Here is a 21,869-nt window from a genome sequence, read left to right on the forward strand (position 1 = left end):
GTAAATTTGTTAGAATTAGTTTCTTTTCTTAGTGCTAATGTATTTTTTTCTCTAATTAAATATATATATATTCTGCAGTATTTCTCCAGAACTGATCGTGTGCTGAAACATAAACGTATGTGCCATGAGAACCGTGACAAGAAACCGAACAGAAGTGCCACCAAAGTTGGCTTTTTGCCATCGGAGGAAGATTCTGGTTTCTCTACGCCTATGAAAGACAGCTCCTTGCCAAAGAAGAAAAGGCAGAAAACAGAGAAAACAAAATCTGGAGATAAGGACAGTACAGATAAATCTGAACAGAAGAAGGACAAAAATGACTACTTGCCTTTGTACTCTGCTAGTACAAAAGTAAAAGATGAATATATGGTAGCGGAATATGCTGTTGAGATGCCCCATTCTTCTGTCAGCGGGACGCACTTAGAAGAAGCAAATTCTGGAGAAATACACCCACCCAAGCTTGTTCTCAAAAAAGTTAACAGCAAAAGAAGTCTGAAACAGCCACTTGAGCAAAGTCAAACCATTTCACCTTTATCTACATATGAAGACAGCAAGGTTTCAAAGTATGCCTTTGATCTTGTGGATAAACAGAGTTTACTGGACTCTGAAGGTAATGCTGACATTGATCAAGTTGACACATTACAAGAAGGGCCCAGTAAACCTGTACACAGCAGCACTAACTACGATGATGCAATGCAGTTTTTAAAGAAAAAGAGGTATCTACAAGCAGCTAGTAACAACAGTAGAGAATATGCCTTGAATGTAAGTACCATAGCATCTCAGCCTTCGGTAACACAGGCGGCTGTGGCAAGCGTCATCGATGAAACTGCTACAGCCTCCATATTAGACACGCAGGCACTGAATGTTGAAATTAAAGGTAGCCATGACAAAAATGTCATTCCGGATGAGGTACTGCAAACTCTGTTAGATCATTATTCACACAAGGCTAACGGACAGCATGAGATATCCTTCAGTGTGGCCGACACTGAGGTGACCTCCAGTATATCAATCAATTCATCAGAAGTGTCTGAGGTCACCCAATCTGAGACAGTTGGAACAAGCTCTCAGGCTTCCTCATCAGATAAAGCTAGTATGTTACAGGAATATTCAAAGTTTTTACAACAAGCTTTGGACAGAACTAGCCAAAATGATGCCTATTTGAACAACCCGAGCCTTAATTTTGTGACTGATAACCAGACTCTTACAACCCAGCCAGCATTTCCTTCCATAGAGAAGCAGGTCTACACGTCTATCCCTGTCAATAGCTTTCGATCGGGAATGAACTCTCCATTAAGAACAACTCCAGACAAGTCTCATTTTGGACTAATGGTTGGTGATTCGCAGCACCCCTTTCCCTTTTCAGGTGATGAGGCAAATCATTCTTCTTCCTCCTCTACCCAGGACTTCTTGGATCAAGTAACTTCTCAGAAGAAAGCAGAGGCACAGCCTGTTCATCAAGCATATCAAATTAGCTCCTTTGAGCAGCCCTTCAGAGCTCAGTACCATGGGGCAAGAGCTGGAATATCATCTCAGTTTAGCACTGCCAATGGACAGGTGAACCTTCGGGGACCAGGGACAAGTGCTGATTTCCCAGAATTTCCCTTGGTGAATGTAAATGATACCAGAGCTGGGATGACTTCTTCGCCTGATGCCACAACAGGCCAGACTTTTGGCTAAGAAATCTTTGTAAATAATACTGGCACTTTAGAACACATTTGTCAAAAGTGGGTTGCTCTGTATAAGATGGAGTTCTGTACAGCTTTTAAGAGCGCTATGTTAAAACAAAAGTAAGCTGATATTAGCAAGACCAATAACTGCTTTTTCTTTCTTTCTTTTTTTTTTTTTTTTTTAATGTTTAGTCACCAGTCATTGATCTGCCTGATATTGTTGCCCCTATCAAAGGCAGGTTATTATTCACTTGTTTGAATCCAGTAATTATTTTATCTTTTATGAAATTTAAAATAAACAAAATCCCCAGGTAAGACTTTCCCCCATGATTGCTTCCTTACTGGTTTCCTTGTATGCTTTGGGAGGACAGTTTATTGTCTGATACTATTCATATTGTCATTTTTAAGCTTGTCAGTGTAGTCATTGCTCTTCAGCAGGGAATCAACGTGTATTAAACACACAGAATAAACTATAAGTTTCAAAGTCAAGTAAATAAGGCTTTAAAAGATGGCATTTTCTAGAAAAATAATCTTTCTTCCAACTCTTGTAAAAAATAATTTTAGACTATATGCCCTGTTTCTGCTTTGCATTACCTGAGTTGTGTTTGGAGGAAAAAAACAAAACAAAACAAAACAAAAAACAAATTCTGGTAGACTAACTCTACTATTTAAAAGTCTAATTAATTTAAAATTCTTTAAACACTTTTTAAAGCAAAATACATAACTGCTAATGCCTTTACTTCATTACTGAAGTAATGTGTATTTCTTTGTACAGCTGAATCTAGATGTAACTTTTTAATGACTTTTTCATACGCAGATATCAAGATTTTGAAGTTTTAGTTAAAATACTCTGTAGATGACATTCCCAATTACATAATGCTTACACAAACTGTGTTCCAAAATTTCAAAGTTTAATTGTACCTTACCCTACATATTCGTAATGATTAACGTAGAGCACTTAGTTTATTTGATAGATTTGATTTCTCAAAAAATAAAACCATTTTAGATTTTTAGGTTTGATATGGTTGCATCATTTTCATCTCATACAACTCCAGTGATTACTTTCAGCATACATTGAAATCGAATATTCTGAGCTTCTGTAAAAACAGTTTTAATTCTTTGTCTAGAATTTTGACAGTTCAGCTCATTAAATTTATCAAAGTATCCCCAAAAGCTGAAGAAGTGGGCATTCAAATTCCATATATCTTTTTCGAGTTTGCTTGGTGAAAGTCATTACCATTTTACCAACCAAAACCATTGGATAATATTAGTGAACAGGATTTCTTTTCAGCATAGATGAGTGATCAGAAGTTTTCATTGCATTTCACAATATAAATAAAACTACAAAGTTTATCCCTGTACCATGAATATGTTTTTTTGAATAGTACTTTGTCTTGATGTATGCAGTATGGTACGATAAGTAGTTCTGTGTGCATTTTTAAGGTGGTAAGATTTGAGTAGCATAACTATTGTGTAGTTTAAGTTAACAATTTACAGATTTTTGAACTGTATGTTCATTATATTGCACCTTCCCTAAAGGGACACTGTCTGGTAGTTTAAGGCAGTTTAAGCCTAATGTAGGCTGATTAACCAGGGAAAAACGCACTCACACACAACACACGTGTGTGTGTGTGTATATATATATATATGTATGTATGTATATGTATTTTTTATAGGATTGCATACATTCTTTTACAGCACTATTGCTAGCTGATATTTTCAGATGAAGCCATCAGCTATGAGAAAAGGCTGCACCTCAAGGGGCTAAGATACACGCTGTCTTTTGAAGGGACTTGAGCAGGACACACGAGAGTCCCCACCTCTTCCCAAAACATAGCAACATTTTTCTTAACTTTTATTGCTAGGAAGCCGATTTCCCTCTCTCTCTTTTCCCTTACAGTATCGCTATTAAAGCACTAACTCTGCTTGGTACAGTTCAGGGAGAAAGCGTGTTTGTAACCCACAGCTTGCTTCCTACATGGACAGGAAATACAATTTATGTAAACTTCTCACTTAATACTTTTGTGTAAGGAAACAGATTATGTTTTGATTCATTGACCCTGTGTATGATATAAGGAAGGTGTTTCTGCATGTTATCACTTACCAGTAATTTGGTCTGAATATTTGGCCCAGAGTTAAGAAGAATTGAGCATCAAGGGAGAATAGTTAATTCCTTATGGATTATTAATGATACATGTAAAGAAATTTATTTGAAAGAATATTTTCAATTTGTTCCATGTCTCTGTTTTTCTTCCTTTATGATCAGTTTGGGTTTTTTAAGTTCCGTTCTACTTTGCATAGACACAATAAATATGGCCCCTATTCCCCAGGAAGCCACCTCTTGTTACGCATGTTTCGTTTTCATTGTTTCATTTCCATGACATCTTAGCTTGTGCTGCCTGAATAATAATACTGTGTTGACATCTTTGTTCTAGTGCCCTGTTGTTGCAAGTAGGTGACCATTAATAGTACTATTTGTTAAATATAACAAGCAGCAAATGCCAAAAGAAGAAGAAAAAAAGCAGGATTATTACTGCATTAGCCTGTTCCAACAGAGAGGTAAAAGGAATAAAAAGCCTGCTTCTCCCTAAGCAGACTGACTCAGCTTTATTAAAAAAAAAAAGAAAAAAAAGTTATTGCATTGATCCTCTGCTGTGAAAAAGTGATTGAGGAGTAGCAGGGAGTAACTATCGCTCCATGCCATCTTCACACTTACGGATTGCTGCTTGGGTACGTGAGTAAGCTCTTGTACGGAGGGAAGGAACTCGCTCTTCCCCAGAGCAAAAGGGGAATCGTCTGAGAAAATGTTACTCCTTATGTCGCAGTTCATTCTCTAGTCTGCTGCTGAGCCATTACAGCTATCCTCTGTGCCTTAGGACAGATTGTGAAGTCCCAGCCTAGCCCACAGGGACTATCTTGTAGGATTCTCGCACATGTACAATTAAAGAGGTGGTGTGAATACTTGATCCGCTGATGCTTGAAGCTTTCTGTGATGGAGGAGCTAACCAAAAATACTGCTATAATTTCCTGAGTACATGGCCTTTTATTCTGGAAAAACTGTATGTAGTTCTGGAAGATTTCTCTGTGTGAAAAGCTCTTGCTTTTTTTAATAATTACATTATTTAATAACATTTTCTACTGCTCTTATTTTGCTGCTTCTAATCTGCTACAGATGCACATTCTCTGTTTTGACCTGGTCAGTGTTTGTTAGTTTTCCATGTATGTCCAAAAGAGCCGGGAAAAAAAAAAAAGACTTGTTTTCTATTCTGTTCTTGTACTGATATTGTTCAGTCGGTCAGCATGAGTTTGGGGTTAGCATTTATATTGCACAGAGCTAACAATACAGGTTCTTTCTTAAAGGTCATGCAGGCACCGTGTGTGTGTGCACAATGGAATTTTTTGTGGCTATCTCCTAGTGATAGAGCGATGATGATTTCAAAAAAAAAAAGGAAATTCATAATGTTTACTATCAAACTATATATATACATATATGTCTATATATATAGACACATACTAATAGGCCATATTTTGGACCTAAATTACTTGACAGTGTCCCTTTTAGCATGAGTCCTTTGGTATGTTTTACCATTAATGTAACAGACAATGAAGGAATCAGCTTGTGATGGTATACTAATAACCAGTTACGTTTTCTGCTTTTGATTTGAGAATGAATTAACCATACACGACAAGGTCTAGGGAGAAGGATTAACAATGTGTATCTCTGTATGTTGGTTTACAAATAACAGCATAATTTAAATTGGATGATAAAGGAATTATGTTTTATGATCTTGTGTCTCCTAGTATGTCTTTAGGAAAAAGGTGTTTGAGGAAGAAAATAGGACAACAAACTATTCACATGAATTAACACTTGCATTATTTTTATATTGTACTTGTCAGTTTTTTGCGTGAAGGGAGCTTTTCATTGTTAATTGAGAAGTACAGTAAAATCTTGCTAATTCGCTGACTGCTAATCCGATCAGTTTATACGTCCCCGATGGTCTTGTCCCCACCTCTCTGCAACGTTCCAAAAAGTCCTGGAGCGAGGTCTCGTCTCAGTACTGTACTGCTTCACCCAAGTATACTATACAATCCATATCAGTATACTGGGAGGTACAAGGAACATTGAAAACTAAATTACAGTTGTCAAAATAAATGAACAAAGTACCTTTTGTGACGTGACATCTTTGCTTTCATTGCCTGCTTCTTCGCTCTTTTCAAAATTGTCATTCGTGAAGGGTTTCTAAGTCACTGCTGCGAATTATTGGGGTTCTACTGTAACTTTTGGAGTTTATTCTAAAGTATTCTTGTTCTCCTATGAAATCTTTCCACCTGGACCTATACATTATATTCCATGCTTGTTCAGAATATTTTTATGGTGTTTGTATCCTATGTAGTAACTTTGAAATGAACCAGAATATTTGGATGAATTCGCTCTGCATTTTGCAGTATTGGATTACTTTATGTATGCGTATTTGCTAACTAAATTTTCTTGGTTTTTGAGAGCTTTGATTTTTATTCTTCTTGTTTGCTTGTTTTAATACCATTACAAATTGCAGGGAAAATCCTAATACTCCTGGGAATACGTTTGGAAGTTTTAATAGGCAGAAATACGCTGTCGGTACCAGTATACATGTGAACTTTTAAATTACATGGTTGGTACCAAAGCAAGCTCATGATGTTACACTTTCCTAGTTTTAAATGTTCTCCTGAGATGAAGCCTTGTAACTTTGAAAGTTCATTCAACTTGCGGTAATGCATGTTTATGTTAGGCATGTGATGCATTTAGCTAAAACTCACTTTGCAAAGGGCAAGTACTAAGAAAGTATTACTTCTAATGAAAAGAAATGTCGTTAAGTTAAAATTTAAACCTTTGTTCAATTTTAAATTGCTTTGTGTCAGGGAAATACATTTATAGTCGCTTTTGCTCTACTCTGCTAAAGAACCTTATGTTTCCTTTTTAAAATTGTACCTTTTGGTAGGAAACACAAACTGAGGCAAGCAACATTTCTAAGAGCTGTTTCTTGCTTTCCTTAATCCAATGGATGGAAAGGTAATATTGTGTAAACAACATTATTTTATTTTTTTATGCAATATCATGCTGTAAATATGATTTATCAAATAAGGATGTACTTATGATTGAATCTTTGATTCTGCACAGTTAGAGTTTATATATAAATATAAATGTGTCTTGACAATCAAGGACTTATGTCAGTCTTCCTTTATGATGTTTATTATTGTTATGCATTCCATTTGTTTGAATTGAGTACCAATGTGGAAATTTGTATTGTCTGTAAAGTATGTAATGTTTTTTATAGCTTGTTTAAAGAAGAAAGAAAAAAACCTGTAAATACATACGAACTGAACACAGTACCGCTCTGTTAGAAGGCATACGATGTTGTACTGTTTGTAAGCAATAATACATGACAGTGCTAACTTTACAAGTAGCATAAGGATAAGTTCCAAAAATACCTTTGGGAGTTATTAGCCTTGAGTTAATGAATATTCTTAATCATTTTTTATAAATAAATTGAAACGTCCTCCTGCTGGAGTATATAACATTGTTTACACAGCACAATTTCAGACACAGAGGGGACAGTCTTTAGATCTATGGCTTCATCCGTGCACACTTTGAGTAAGAAATGAATGGCTTGGCTGCACTTCTGCAAGAGGAGGAAGACTGCAAAAGTTGAATAGCTGTGTCTCTAAAGGATGAGAGATACTATTCTGCTTCTGTGCTGATTCCTGACAAGTCCTCTACTTAAATTTGGAGTCTTTAAGTTCTGATATTGAACTGATGAGACTTGGGCCTCCAGTAGAAAGGAGTAGCTCTCTTCGTATTTCATATGCAGATAAGCAGTGAACTTACAAGTCACACGTTCATTTGAGTTGCGTATTTTTCAAATTATGAGCTACGAGATGAGTTTATTCTGATAAATCAACGTCAAACTTATAGTTTGAATTGAATAGGTATTAGACTGTACAGAGCAGCGAAACTATTTGAACACAGTCATCACTGCTTTAGAACCCCCCCATCCCCAATTTATAAATGTATATGACCTACATTTTATAGAAAAAAAATGTTTTTAAATGCTAGTCATTTATATAATATGTGCTTTGAAGGATTTGCTAGTCCACTTCTGTCACTTTTAGTACACTGGTATCTTTTATATGTAATGTATGCTTTTTATTATTATTGTAGTAAAGCATTTCAGTAGGAGGAATTTTGCAACAGTATGAGGGGTTGAAATTTTCATTGTCAGAAATGAATTATACTGGACTTTGTCTGTGTAGTCTTGTCTTTCTTTTAATGCTGTCTGGAAGGCAACTTGGAATATTCAATAAAGCAAGTGACCTCCTTTTCTTTTGAAGGCATACTATGTAGTGCTGAATTGGATCTGGAAACACGATGAATTTGAAGACAGAAATTAATACAAAATCTAGTGTACAGAAGAAGTTGTGTTATGAAAAACCTGATGATATATATAGTGGAACACTGTTACAGTGCATTTTCTGATATAGTGTTATTTTGCTGAAGTCCATATGCCTTCTTTGTATTTCAACTATTAAAAAAAATCCATGTGGATAAATTTAGGATAATAGGTTTATATCAATAATTATACAATATTTCTTTATCCTACAACATCTATTCCGTCCCTTTATTAGTAGGCAAAAGATCGTAACCTGAATTCCGTCAATAAAAGTATGTATATAAATAGAGATGGTTTTGTAGGAACCTGAAGAGTGTGAAAGTTGTATATTCCTTATGTTTCTGACAGAAATCAGTACAGGAGTCTGTCTTTATACCTGTGAAATGAGGAACTTCCTGATAAAAAGTGTGTGTGTGTGTGTGTGTGTACGTACGCGAAAGATGCTTGGGTCTCATGGCAAAAATGATACAAGTTATAAAAGGATTTAATGTAGCTCAACACCTGACATTTAATACGTGAAAGAAACATATAGATTTCATAATTCAGAAAGACAATAGTTTTGCAGGAAACAAAACTATTTGGGTAGCAGGCTTGACCAAATGAATTTTTTGGTTAAACTTGATATATTTTAAATGATTCTATTTCTGCCTTTATTTCTGCCCTAAAAGCAACTTAAAAATATTTTGGGAGTTATTCTATCTGTTCATTTGACTGTGAGTGTAATTTATATCATGGTTTACAAAACGTGGCATGAAGGATTGGATTGTTTTATCTGTATAATACAATGAAAGATTGCTTTTTTTACATAATCATGGTGAATGGTATTGTATTATTAGGATTGATTTATTCATTAAGTGACTTAATGAGTTCCATCACTTTTGACATTACTGTTTTCTTATGATTAACTTAGTCACTTTGGGTTTATAATACCCTCCTATGTATTGTGATACTAAGGGAAGTTATGTTTTTGCTTTATTTTTAATTAAACTAATAGTTTGATAATTTATATTTGCAAATGATGCATTTTAAATGTGGTCACTTGCTGTTTGAAAAATAAAAATATAGAATACTGTTTTATGAATAGACTTAGCAGTATTTTTCATGTTAGGTGATTTCAAATAAAATCTTAACGAGACAGATGAAGGCGTGTAAAGATACATGTCGCTGTGTAAGCACTGAAGTGGATGCTTTCAACAATTAAATATTTAAGTATTCGATTTGAGATGTACCAAATTTATTTGGGTTTTCTTCCCCTGTGGATTTCCATCTTGCCACATTTGTTTAGAGAAAACCGCATATCTGACCTTAATTTTAATCCTGGACTTTGCACGATGGTAGCAGTGGAGTCACTTGCACAGGACCACGTAGTGTTAGGCTAGCTTTCCTCTTGTGCTTCTTTTGTCCCCAGAGAGGCGTTACTACACGGTGCCAGCAACTCCTCGTGTAAATGAGGATCAGGACTTTGTCTGTTTTAATCTCAGTTGTAAGAAAGGTGAACTTTATTTAACTTTTTTGCCTCCTGGATACAAATATGCCATGTATGCGCTACATCATTTTGTAGTCTGTGTAGTATACAACCTATTTAACATGCAGCATAGTTTTGTACTATTGAAGCAAATACGTGAGAAATACTGATGATAGCATTTATGCACTTATAAAACCAGAAATGTGCCCCTTAGCATTAATTACTGGTAATTTAGTTTTCCTTACCTCTATTTATTCAAGTGTTAAAGGTATCGTTTGAACCTTTTGGTAAGGTCACTTCTGATAAAGACTTGATTTTTGTGAAATACATGGCTGTCTGGATTTTACTTTGTGTAAGAACAAGTTTTACGTAGGACAATGTTAAAACTCGCACATCACCTTTTAAAGAGAAAAAAAAGAGTTAAATTGTGTTCAAACTTGAGCCGTGATCAGATGATCACTGCAGAAACAGCTGTGTTGGTTTAGATCCCCTCTGGTCTGTTCCAGCCCTGGTCCTGGAGCCCGCAGAGTCCCCAGAGGGGTGACTTTCAGCAGGAACCTCAGAGAACCTCCTCTGGGCTGCACAGATTGCGGGTGAGGGTCTTTTTTTGTCTGGCCTAAACCACTTCTGAGGCTGTTTAAGCCAAGGTGACTGAATTTTCATCGCAGCAGAGAAAGAGCTCTCCTGAGATTTGCTTTAATGTCTCAGCCAGCGGGGTGGTAGCTCTAACAGAGGTAGGAGCACACATCCAGAAATACATGAAATCAGCACAGACATTTCTGCAGGAACTATCTGAAATTGGCCTTGGTAGGGCTGCCCTTAGTCCAGCTCCTGTTAGTTGTGTCAGGCCATAAGCCTTGCTGCCTCGTAGTCCCTTTACATATGTCTGAGATACGGAATGAGTACAGCAGTATAATTTCATATGACTTTGTTTCAATATTATTCCAGTATGCCTGTTCTGGTATTGTTTTTAAAATAACCTATAAGGAACTTAATGTTGTATGTTGACATCCATCTAGTATAGTAATTACTTTTGTTTTATGTTCAATAGTCTTAAATTGTGGGTGAATTATGCAATATACCTTAGTAAGTAGCATCTGCTTACTCAGCAACCCTGCTTGTCTTTGTTTTTGTTAGTTTTGCTTACATTAGTCACACTGATTTTTATTTGTTTTAATTATGTGGTGAAAATAAGGAATCAAAACTGATACTTTCTGCTTACTGACTCTCATAATTAGATTTTAAAATGTTTTAATGCTAAAAAGAATTGCCAGGACCTACGTTTTGTGTTGAATGAGAAAAATAACCCATGTAGCTTTATTTTTCCTTGTACCGCACAGGATAATCTATTTTGTAGCTCCAAATAGGACAGCAGGCAGTTCACGACAGCAGAGAGATTTGGAGGTGGTTCGTTTAGGGAGATGGGGTGGAAGAGCGTCCAGTTTGTTGGTTATCCTGTGTGTTGCACCTGCCACATCAACAGAGGGCAGTTTCCTCTAGAATATTGTTTGCTTTTTTGTCTGCTTTAGCTGTCAAGATACGGAGTGTAAAGAAACAAGCTTTCTGCTGGAGCTGTACTCGGTCATGGGGGGTTAAAACGGAGCCCGTATGCGTTGTCCTCCCCGAAGTCCTGCAAGCAGTCCTGCAGCGGTCGCTCAGGTAAGCTGCCTCCTCCCAAGCGTCCTTCCATGTCCACGTCAGGCTGAGCTTCGGGTCCACAACATCCCTACTGCAGCATCTGCTCTAGCTTTTGAATTTCAAAGGCAGTCTCGTGGATACGAGTCGCTGGCAGAAATTAAATGCAACAATTTGGTGAGGTGCCATCTTACGAGGTGCCACCGTGGGGTGATGGTGGCGATCTGCAGCCTGGCCAGCTAAGTTGCTGTTAGCTGTGTCAGCAGCCACGCGTGTCATGCAAAAGAGCACGGGATCCGGTTCCTTCCTCCATTATTCGTACTTCTGGATGTTTGCTGGGTGTACAAGAAGCTGTGTTTTTCTGCTTGGAGTCACTTCGGGCAGTTCTGCCTGCCTTACACGGGAGAGCCGAAGGAGCTTCCTGCGTGGTGACTGAACACTGCTGCCTTCTGGTAGCACGGAGGCTTTTGTCTGCACGGCAGCTGCACCTTCCAAGCCTCCCTCCTGGAAATGCGGCTGCCTAGTCCCAAATCAAACATTGTGCTGGCACCTTCTGGCTTAGGTCGGCGTGCTGGCGGCGCACAGATTGTGCGTAGCTGCCTGTGTTTGGAGGAGGCAGTACTTTCTCCACGGCATTGCCCCAGAGAGGTATGCTGGCACAGCAAGCTGGGCCATTGAACACAATAGTTTTTACTTCTATTTCTGTATATATCTGTACTTTTTTCCTGGCTGGATGCAATAATTAGTGCCATTTCAGAGAGGCAGCCTTTCTGTTAGACCAAAGCACGAGTCTGGCCTAAGTGGAACCAAGAGGAATCATTATTTTTGCACTGCAATTAAAACTATTTCTGTGCTTTGATATGAATAACAACTGTTCAAAATGTATGATTTTTATACTCAGAAGGCTCTTTGGTAGCAGCGCTTCCTTGTTCTTGTCAAAAGAGATTCCTGTCTTGTCAAAAGAGAAACAAAGTGGTGGGAGATGATAAAGTAATAGCTGCTGGGGATACATCCAGGTAGTTGCAAGGTAATCTTCGCCATGGAGTACCGTGTGAGAACAACGCAGAGGATGCCATCAGAAGCTGAAAGGATGACCTGCATGTTTTCTCTCAAGACCTGCATTTTCTTTGCCAGTTCCTGAAAGCTTCTTTGTTATAAAGCTAATTACGGACAGCCTAAGAACACTGCATCTCCAAAAGAAGGAAAAGCAAGTGCAAAGTAACCAATGTGCCAAAGTGATCTGTCTCCAAGCTTCTAGTCAGAAGGGAGGATTTTCAGAGATTTTCATTTCTTCAAGGCTGTATTTGTTAGCTTACAGAGCAGTTGGTCAGCTAGTCGAACCCACAAGTGGACTTTTGGATGCAGCAGCTTCTGGAAGGGAGCCACGACGGGAGCAGGAGTCCCTCTGATGTCAGCTGTGGCAAAATGCTCTGGCAGCGTTAGCCCTCCATCAGCCATCCTGTGCTGCCCGAAGTTCTGTTTTAAGGAGCTGAAACAATGTCGTTTGTGGTGGTGCCTGGATGCTATGTTGATAACTGCTATATACACGCTCTGAACGATGTTAGGTAAAATGCACAATAAAAGCAAGGTTTGTGCAGTTTAGCACTCGGACTGAACTCCAATAGAAAAATGCTGGCTCCTTAGGAACATGCTCTTTTTGTTTAACTGTTGGTCTAGGGCTGCTATGTAGAGCGACTAGTTAAATCATGCGACTAGTTAAATCGTGAAGTTTATTCACAGCTCTGTCGTCATGAAAAGAGCAGGCTGTGTGTGTACCTGGAACTCAGCTTGCACACCGCTGCGGCAGGCAATGCAGGTGGGTCGAGCAGCTGAAGCAGGTGGTGGTGAGGTGTGTGGTGGTTAACATCCATTCCACTAAGAATCAGCCTTTTCTACAATTCACGTCATCTCTCAGACCTGTGGACAAAAATGCACGTTTTATCTTGCTGACTGACCTATGCCCTGCTGCTTTCTCATTTTCTGAGGGCTGCTTGTATGTAGTTTTCCCTTCCGTTTTATCTCATAACATTTGCCACCTCCTGTCATTTAAGAAAAAAACACTTTGCACATGACTGCAACTCGGTTACGCTCAGAGAAGCGATGTCAGTCCGTGTTTCTGCTAATGTGCTAGGTATGGAAAAGCAGTGTGCTCATCAGGAACGCACCCAGACCCATCGAAGGAGTGCTGTGGGTTGGATTTGGTTGCCCAGAAGGAAAATGTTGAAAATTGCCATGACTTAAATAGGAGCAGACAGAGAGCAACACCAAGCACTCCTGAAAGTGCTTTTAGCATCAGTGCTTCGTGATTTTAGCTTGGAGGGAAGCAAGATGCCTTTAAGGACCGTTCAGCGGTGGGAGATGGCGGTGGTAACTGCCCCAAGAAGTTTTTAAGCTCCTGTTTGGGGTGCACGTGTGCACGTAGAGGCAGAGGTGCCTGCAGGCAAGCCACAGGGCTCGGCTGGTCACTGAATTAGCAAGTCTTCAGCAATTTTGCAACAAATCACATACTTACTTCAGATTTTGCCCTGGCCCACAAGGTGAGGGAATCTGGCTGAGCCTGTTCCCTGGCAGGTGTAAAACTGGCCTCTGAACGCAAACGGGGGGAGTTTCGGAAACATCCCATGAATGGGAGATCTCTGAGGGAGGAACCTGCTGCTTTCCGCCATTAGGCTTTGTCCTTCTGTGAGAAGTCGCCTCTCCTCTTTGGACTTCTGCTTTCCTCTTCTGCCACTCACTCCCTGCCATTTCTGTCCGAGAGTACAGGCTCGTTCATGCTTTATCTCTGTGGAAAATCAGAGCGGGCCAGCTGCATTGAACAGGTGTCTTGTACGGATACTTCAGTGAATGTTAGAAGGGCCCTGGCTTACTTTATTTCATTTTGGAAGCAAATTAAGTCAATGACAAGTGTTTGAATGCTAAGGAAGGGCATCTAGCTTTAGAATTAATCCCGTTTCCAGTAAGACCACCCCAGATCATGCCTTTAATCCAGCTGCAGCTTCGTCCCCACGGGACACGGCATTTCTTGGCAGCCCCGAACAGGGAAGCTGGGAGGTGAGCAAGGGCTGCGAGCAGGTGGCGGCTGCTCCGGGGTGGAACGGGAGCCCCATTTCCCTTCGGGGGGCACTGGGGATCCCCATTCCCCCTCGGGGGGCACTGAGCACCTTGGTATTTATCAAGCTATTTAATTATTCCTTTGCTTCCTCAGACTCCTGACGATTTCGGGCTCAGGGGAAGCCTGCTACGAAAGCCTAAACGGCTCTGCCCCGCTGCCTGCCGTCGGTCGGGGCGCCGGATTGTGTCAGCCCCTCGCTGCCGAAGCGGTAAGGGAGCGGTCCCCGAACCTGCCCGGCCACGAAGGAGGGCCCCGGGCACACGTGGCAGCGCCGGGCCGGCCCCCAGCGGGGAGGCGCCGCCGGGCAGCGCCGGGCCGGGGGCAGCGGAGAGGCACCGGCCGTGAGTGCGGGGCGGGGGGCACCGGGGAGGGCCCGGGGACGGGGAGGGAGGAAAAAGGGGGGAGGGAGAGGCAAAAATAAGGGCGGGGGGAAGGCGACAAAAAAGGCTAAAAAGCCCTCATAAAAGGGTCAAAAAGAGCTAAAGAAGGCAAAAAAGGGGGCAAAGGAAGGCAAGAAGGGAAAAAAAAAGACAGCAAAAGAAGGCAAAAAGAGGGCAAGAAAGAGGGCAAAAGGAGGCAAGAATGGTAAAAAAAAAGAGGGCAAAAGAAGGCAAAAAAAGAGTTAGAAAGGGCAGAAGAAGGCCAAAAAAAAAAAAAGAGGGCAAAAAATGGCAAAAAAAAAAAGAGGGCAAAAAATGGCAAGAAAAAAGTTAAAACAGCAAAAAAAAAAAGGCAAGAAAGAGGGCAAAAGAAGGCAAAAAAAAGAGCTAAAAGAGAAAAAAAAAGGGGGGGGAAAGAGGGCAAAATAAAAGGGCAAAAGAAGGCAAAAAAAGAGCTAAAAGAGAAAAAAAAAGGGGGGGGGAAAAGAGGGCAAAATAGAAGGGCAAAAGAAGGCAAAAAAGAGGGGCAAAAAGGAAAAGAAGGGCAATGAGGAAAAGAGAGGGAGGAGGAAGAAAAAGGGGGGAGGGAAGGAAGGCAGGCAGGCAGGCAGGCAGAGCCGGCCAGGTGAGCGGTTCTGGCTGGGCTGGTGGCTTCAAGTGGCTCAGTGCCCGGCACCACCGCTGCGGGGCTGTGGCAGGGACATGCTGGCACCCCTGGCACTGCTGGCACTGCCATGGTGCAGCCCCAGCGTGCTGATCGTGCCATGGAGGTAGCACTGCTGTGGTGAGCCCAGGCTTGCTTTCTGCCTCCTGTGTTCCATGTGTTATTTGTGCTGAATATATATGTGAAAAAAAATAAAAGAGCCAGGTAATTGTCGTGGCTGTTACGGTAAATGAGTAACAGGGAGGGCGAGGGCAGAGCGAGCGCTGCTATGTGTGGTGTTACGTTTGTGGTGCTGGCGGCTGCTTCGTTTCCCTTTAATCCATCCCTGCCTCAGGGTCTCCTAAATCAGGTGTTTTTAAAAACTTGACCAGGAGAGGAGTGGAGGGGATTTAAGAAACCCGAAGTGCTGCCGGGTCCCTTGGTGGTGCGAGGCCTTGGAAGTGCCTCCTCTGGCAGGAGCAGAGGCCTTGGAGGCTGCGGGACCACACGCAGTGGTGTTTGTAAAGCCAGCCCTCTGTTGGAGAGCTCGCAGCTCCGAGACGCCTTTAATGGGACTATTAATAAAACATCGCTGCTTTGAAAAGATGCGAAGGCCACAGAAAATTCATCTGGAGGAATATGCTTTTGTAATTAAGCAGGGAAGTGTCTCGGTAAAAGGAGACGAGGCTTTTCACTGCCCCGCGAGGGGGTTTCTAATGCGCTTGTAGCTCAAAATACATTGGAAAGATTAAAACAAGCATTCTCGTTTAATTTATAGACTGGTTAGTGTCCTTGGCAGAAACCTGAGGAAAAGTAGTATCAATTAACTTTGGGATTAGATGCTCGCTTATATTAGAGGAAAATGACAGCTGGTTGGTGGTTTTGGCAGACTCGCCTGTATAGCTCAACATGCTTCCGCCCAGTCAGCAACCCAGATAGATAATACTGCCACAAAATACGTGTGTTTTGCAGTCACTTAGAAACCATGGTGTGCTCACGGTGAGAGGAAGGCTCCTGCCTGGAGGATTCCCACTTCTAGAGCTCGAGTTTCCACAGACGTGCGCCCAGCATCGCGTGCCAGGTCCTGGCATGCTCCTTCAGCAATGTTTGCTTCGGTTACCGTGTAGTCTAAATGGATGTGTACATCTGTGCGTGTAAACAGTCGCCGAATTAAATAATAGGCGAGGGGAAGGTATTAGGAGGTTTGAAACGCTACTGAGGAGCAATGTTGGAGAGGCAATTTCCTGTAATTGCAGAGGAGAAAGTGCTTGCAGCAACGCCACTGGGAACGTGTCGAAGCGGAAGGAGCACCGGGAGCTGTGCACAGGGCGAGGGAGCGGAATAGGAGAGAGCTTGTAACACTGAGGAAAAGGAAGGAAATCCTCAGATGTGGGGCTTTAAATATCTAAGAGGGTAATGTTTCCTACAAGGTCAGCTCCAGGGATGAAATCCATGGATCTCCTCTCTGTGTTGTGCAAATTTTGGCCCCGTAATACCGATGCATCCAACTTCCCTGTGCTGTTGTACACAGGATGTGCTTCCAGCCATCCCCACCTACTGCAAAGAGCTGGGGCCAGCCACTTGTGGGCTCCCTTAGGGGAATGTGTCAAAAGACCAGGGCTGCCTGTAGCCTTCCTGGCCTTCATGCATACAGCTGGAACTGCTGCAAAAGACAGGAGCTTGGATGACCACAGGGAATCCTTTACTGAATAAAATTGCTGGCTTGGAAGGGCTGCACTGGGGAATCTTAGGAGAATATGTCTATTCAGTTGTAATCGTGGTTCATGTTGCGTGTTTTCTTCCTCAGAAAAAGCCCAGAAACACCTCCCATGCTGCCTATTGTGCCCAGTCCTGCAGGGGACTTGCGGCCACCTGGAGGAGCAGCAGCAGCACTGGTTATTGATTTGACAGGATCATGGAGGCAGCGTGGTGAAAGCTCTGATAAAAGCTGGGATTCACACCCTGCTGCCAAAATCCTGCCGGATCTAAAGTGGTTTTCACTCTGATTCTCTATGTCTCAGTCCCTATGAAATAGGAGCAGCACATTTCTGTCGTTTGCCTTGTCTCGTTAGCTCGTGAGTGTGACGAGTCTATTTCTGCACTGTGCCTGTGGTAAATTGGGTAGATTGGTGTGGGTGATAATGTTTGGTTCTTGTAAACCTGTGAACTCAGCTGGCCAGGAGCTGAATCAGCCCCGGGAGAGCAGAGGAGGCAGGTGGGCTACCCTCCCCAGGTGCCATGTAGCTATGCTGAGAAGTGGCAGTTGGGGGGATGTGGCCACTGGGTGATGGCCACTGCAGGGCCACCTGGGGAAGGTTAAGGCTTGTGGCCAGCTGGAGGGAGGGGTATAAATGCAGCTCTCTGTAGTTAGGAGCATAGAAAACAGACTGACAAAGAGAGGAATCAGGGATGTCAAGGTAGAGAAGTGCTTGTGCTAGCTTTTCCCTTCTGTTAAGTGGTGTTAAGTTATCCTTGAGAGAAAACCTGAGGCTACCCTTTTGGGAACATACGTGGTGTTGAATTAAGGCTGGCCCTCTGGTGGAGCCTGCCTCTGGCAGCTACAAATTTGAAGCCGGGCCACTGCAGACAAGAAGAGTGTACCTGCAGGGGTGGGTATGACCATGGTTAAGGCAGCGTAATCGTTAGTGGTGCTGGGAAGTAAATACTTTGCGTGTCTCGTGTCATAAGAGTGCAGGAGTGTGGAATAAAATTATCAGGCACCAGATTTAAAAGCAGTGAAAGGAAATACTTTTCCCAGGCAGCACATAACGAAGCTCTGGAGCTAGTGCTGCAGGATGCTGAGGGTGCCAGGAATATGAACAGGCTCAGAAAAGCCTGTCGAAGGCCATTAAGTGTCAGGCTGCTGATACTGCCCCTGCCGCGGGTGGGCTCTGGGAGTGTCGCTGAGGGAGTGCTGCTCTCTGCCGTGCTGTTCAGCATCAGCTGCCAGCCTCTGTTGGCTCCGGGTAACAGCCTTGTGCCTCTGTGGGCTCAGAAAGCAGCACTGGTGTCTTCTGTCTTTCCTTCTTCCAGAGTAAGTGCAATAAAACCATGATTCTTCCACAACGGGGGACCCAGCGCTGCAGGAGTCTGAGGGAGGAGAAGAGCTGACCTGCTCGGGTCAGTCCCGCCTGCTGTGAGGGCCGCAGCTGTGCCTGGGGCAGGTAGAGGAGATACAAAGGGTGCCATGTCCAGCCTGCGTGCTGCCAGAAGCGAGGGCTACGTGCAGGAGCTGTTCCACGAGGAGGCACAGCAGGTATGTCGGAGAGCCGTCTCCCTTCACAGCCTGGGTTTCTGTCTCTGGTGGTCTGCTCCTGTTGACCTCTGTGGCAGGTTAACAGGACTGAACAAAGCTGCCCCTCTTTCTGCTATGTAAACCTGAGGTGCTCCCTTTAGAAAGTCCAGTTTCTTCATAGGCAAATAGCAGCAGTTTTGGTCTGTAGAAGGGGTGCGGAATAATGTCCTGCCCAGGCAGCAGGGGCAGGATGAGGGCAGCTGCAATGGGAAAAGCTGCAGTTTCCCCAAGTTTCAGCTCTTGGCTCCAGCAGCTCTTAAATTCACAGGTGCCCTGAGTACCAGAGTCCTGTGTCTCCTCTCAAAATGCAGTGTCCTCATCCCCAGCTCTTTTGGAGATGGCTGTGTGTGATGGGGAAGCCTTCTTAACCTACTCTTCCAGTCCCAGGCTGTCCAGCCTGCTTTGTCATCTCCTCTGAGAGACTTCTCCAGTGCAGAGAGGACCCTGCTCATCTTGGTGGGGACAGAAAGAGAGGCATGACATAAGACATGGTAATAAATAGCTGCAGTCTCTGCAAAGAACCCCTCAAATGACATTTTTTGTTCATGTAACGTCATTAACCAGGTTAATTTGCTGAGGCTGAGTAGGATTCTGTTGCTGCTTATCCTACAATAATATAAATGCAGTGCTGCAGGGAGCCCTCTCTTCTAGGGCCCAGTGATCCCTACAGCTCTGCAGCCCCTTGATCTTGGAGAACTCACAGCAAAGTCATGTCTTGGCACCTGTTGGTGGCCACCCCTGCTGCAGTAACACTGGTCGGCTGTTGCACCACTTCTGCAGCCTGCCTGTAGAGCATGAGAGGTAAAACTGTGAAGGCTTTGCTTTCCTCTAGGTATCTCAAACGCAGACCAGGCCCTGGTGGAAGATTCAGCTGTTTGTGTGGGAGCCGGTGCTTTTTGGAACGTGGGATGGCGTCTTCACCTCCTGCATGATCAACATTTTTGGAGTGGTTCTTTTCCTGAGGACGGGATGGCTCGTGGTGAGTGCTGATTTGGTTGAATGTGTGACTAGGTAACTTCCTCCTTGCCACTTGTCTCCATCACCACCCAGGTGTTTCTGGTTCTGTAATGCTCGTAGACACTTCCTTGGTTCAGTCCTCTGGTTATTGCTTAGCTTTTCAGGAGGTTCTACTAAAATCAAAAGCTTAAGTGGTTTCTTCAAGTGTTCCTATTTTAGTTTTCAGAAAAGAAAAAACAGCACATCGACCAACCTAGAAAATAAACAGGAACACCCTTGTCTTGCGCTGTTGAGGCAAAATAGCCACTTTACCAGAAAAATGTAGTTAGAGCTACTCTGCTGTCTTCCCAGTGCCACCGAAGGGGGTTTCTTCCAAACACATCTGTATTGCTTGGGGTCCCCATTATGTCTGGAATGGAGAGTCCACAGTCAAGTGAAATTGTCATCCCTGCCAAAGGGACTTCCACTTGGGGATCCAGGGCAGTATCTCACTCGGGGTCAGAGCCCGTCTCTGCTCTCTTGCAGTGCGATGCAGGACTCTTCCTGATACAATACATTATACTGTCACTTAAAATTTCCCCTCAATAAAAGGCAAGCATCTCCAGGGAATGGTGGAATCTGAGCTTCAGGCAGAGTTTGCGTCACAGGCACAAGTTCGTGTCACAGGCACGGTGGCCATCTTCCAAAAGGAGCAGGAAGCAACTTGCACTCTATATTGAAAATTGCTTCACTGAAGGCCAGAAAACCAGAGGGAATATTGGGACCCACACTGAAGGAAGAGCCGTAGAAACTCCATAGGACAACTGAGATGAAATAGGGCTGCTCCCTTGCTGATGGCAGGGGGCAAACTGCATCCTGCGAATCCCCCAGTGGATACGGATCAGTGTGAGGAGTGCTACTGCGTGTTATGCTCGCTTGCTTTGCCTTTCCTAGCAGAAGCATGGCTCGCAAATCTTGAGGAGAACTGCGGTCTGTTCTGGTGAAGAAGTCAGGATGATTTTCCTAGCTCCCTCTTCCTCTTGATCTGATTTCCTCCATGTCTCCTCTGAAAGCGAGCTAACTGCTGGAACGAGCACAAATAAAAATAAAGTGAGTAAATAAGAGAAAAAATGTAACAGCTGGAAGCTAGCATGACGGGGAAGGGAGGAGAAGTCAGGGTTGGCAGAGTTCACGTGGCAGAGCACAGTCATATGTTGATCCATGCGCAGTCAGGCTTTTGCTATGAATTTCCAGAGGTAAAGGTTGCGATAGCAGGGGACCCTAATCTTACAGACATGTTCGGCACTTACTGCCTTGCTACACTACCCACTCGCGCTCCATCTTAACACCTTCCAGCATGCATGCATAAATAAGCGTTGCTGTTTAATTTGGACTTTTTTTTCCCTACTTCCTCGGCTTGCTATTGTTGCCGCGAGACAACTCCATCCTTTCTCCCTGCTGGTGATCTGCAAGGATGAGTTACAGCTCTCCTGGTCCTGGTGTTAACCCATTCTTCTGCAGCAACTGCTAGCATTAACTAGCTGCCGCGTAGCCTGGTGCCTCCAGCAGGTTCTGGGAAAGCCCAAGGCCATGTGTATGTTTGCATGAGTGCTTTTTTTTTTTTTTTTTTTTATAACTGAAGCGTGTCTTATTTGTTAACCATTTTAACCTGAGGGTAAGCGGGTAAGCTGTGGAAGAAAAAGAACAATTGTCCTTTTAAAAAGGAGTGTCAGATCCTAGTGGACTGTGGTGCTGACCCAGCCAGCAGCTGCATTTATAACAAACCTTGGCTCCGTTCCCTACTGACCAGATAAAGCTCTGTCAAAGGCAGCGGGACACTGAACCAAAATAGGATTTTATGATGATAGCAACATCCTGGATATGTTTCTGTTGTTTCACAAAAAGCAGAAAAGAGGAAAGGAAGGAAAAAAAAAAAAAAAGGATCTGGGATTTCAACCAACCCCAAAGCTGAGAAGCAGCCTTTTAGTGCTGGTAATAAACAAACTCGTATCAAGGCTAGCATGACCTCAGAAACTGCTGGAGTGGGAGGAGAGGGAGTGAGGTTGAAACGGAGTGATGGAGACATGGCCTGTAATACGAGTCAAGGCAGAGGAGAGGAAGCCAGACTTTAACGAAGTACTGGGCACTGGAAGAGATTTCTGACAATGAGTTGGAGTCACCGTGCACTGGACTAAGCGATTTGCCAGCAGGGAAGGTGGGCTGGAGCACAAAGAAAAACTTTTGACCCTGGAAAATAAATTACAGCCATGTGAGAGAGAGGAACGGAAGGTCCTGAGCGCAGAAGGGGCGC

General features: G+C 42.9%; 2 protein-coding genes across 7 annotated transcripts in view; both read left to right on the plus strand.

Moving 5' to 3' along the window:
• Nucleotides 1-9,215, plus strand: part of ZNF148 (zinc finger protein 148) — a 40,947-nt gene extending 31,732 nt beyond the window's left edge. For both annotated transcript variants that reach the window (XM_035571450.2, XM_035571447.2), the window contains one exon: nucleotides 79-9,215. In XM_035571450.2, coding sequence (XP_035427343.2) covers nucleotides 79-1,674 — 1,596 coding nt within the window. In that variant the 3' untranslated portion in view covers nucleotides 1,675-9,215. The remainder of the gene's footprint in view (nucleotides 1-78) is intronic.
• A 5,256-nt stretch (nucleotides 9,216-14,471) lies between these two features.
• Nucleotides 14,472-21,869, plus strand: part of SLC12A8 (solute carrier family 12 member 8) — a 53,212-nt gene continuing 45,814 nt past the window's right edge. Inside the window, exons 1-3 of one of the 5 annotated variants that reach the window (XM_035536771.2) lie at nucleotides 14,472-14,645; nucleotides 18,361-18,583; nucleotides 19,455-19,601. In XM_035536771.2, the coding sequence (XP_035392664.1) occupies nucleotides 18,515-18,583; nucleotides 19,455-19,601 (216 nt within the window). In that variant the 5' untranslated portion in view covers nucleotides 14,472-14,645; nucleotides 18,361-18,514. Of the gene's footprint in view, nucleotides 14,646-18,360; nucleotides 18,584-19,454; nucleotides 19,602-21,869 lie in introns of those variants that run through there. The other 4 variants (XM_035536773.2, XM_035536769.2, XM_035536770.2 and 1 more) reach the window with 4 other exon arrangements.

The sequence above is a fragment of the Cygnus atratus genome, chromosome 6 (assembly GCF_013377495.2).
Source record: "Cygnus atratus isolate AKBS03 ecotype Queensland, Australia chromosome 6, CAtr_DNAZoo_HiC_assembly, whole genome shotgun sequence".
Classification (NCBI taxonomy): domain Eukaryota; kingdom Metazoa; phylum Chordata; class Aves; order Anseriformes; family Anatidae; genus Cygnus; species Cygnus atratus.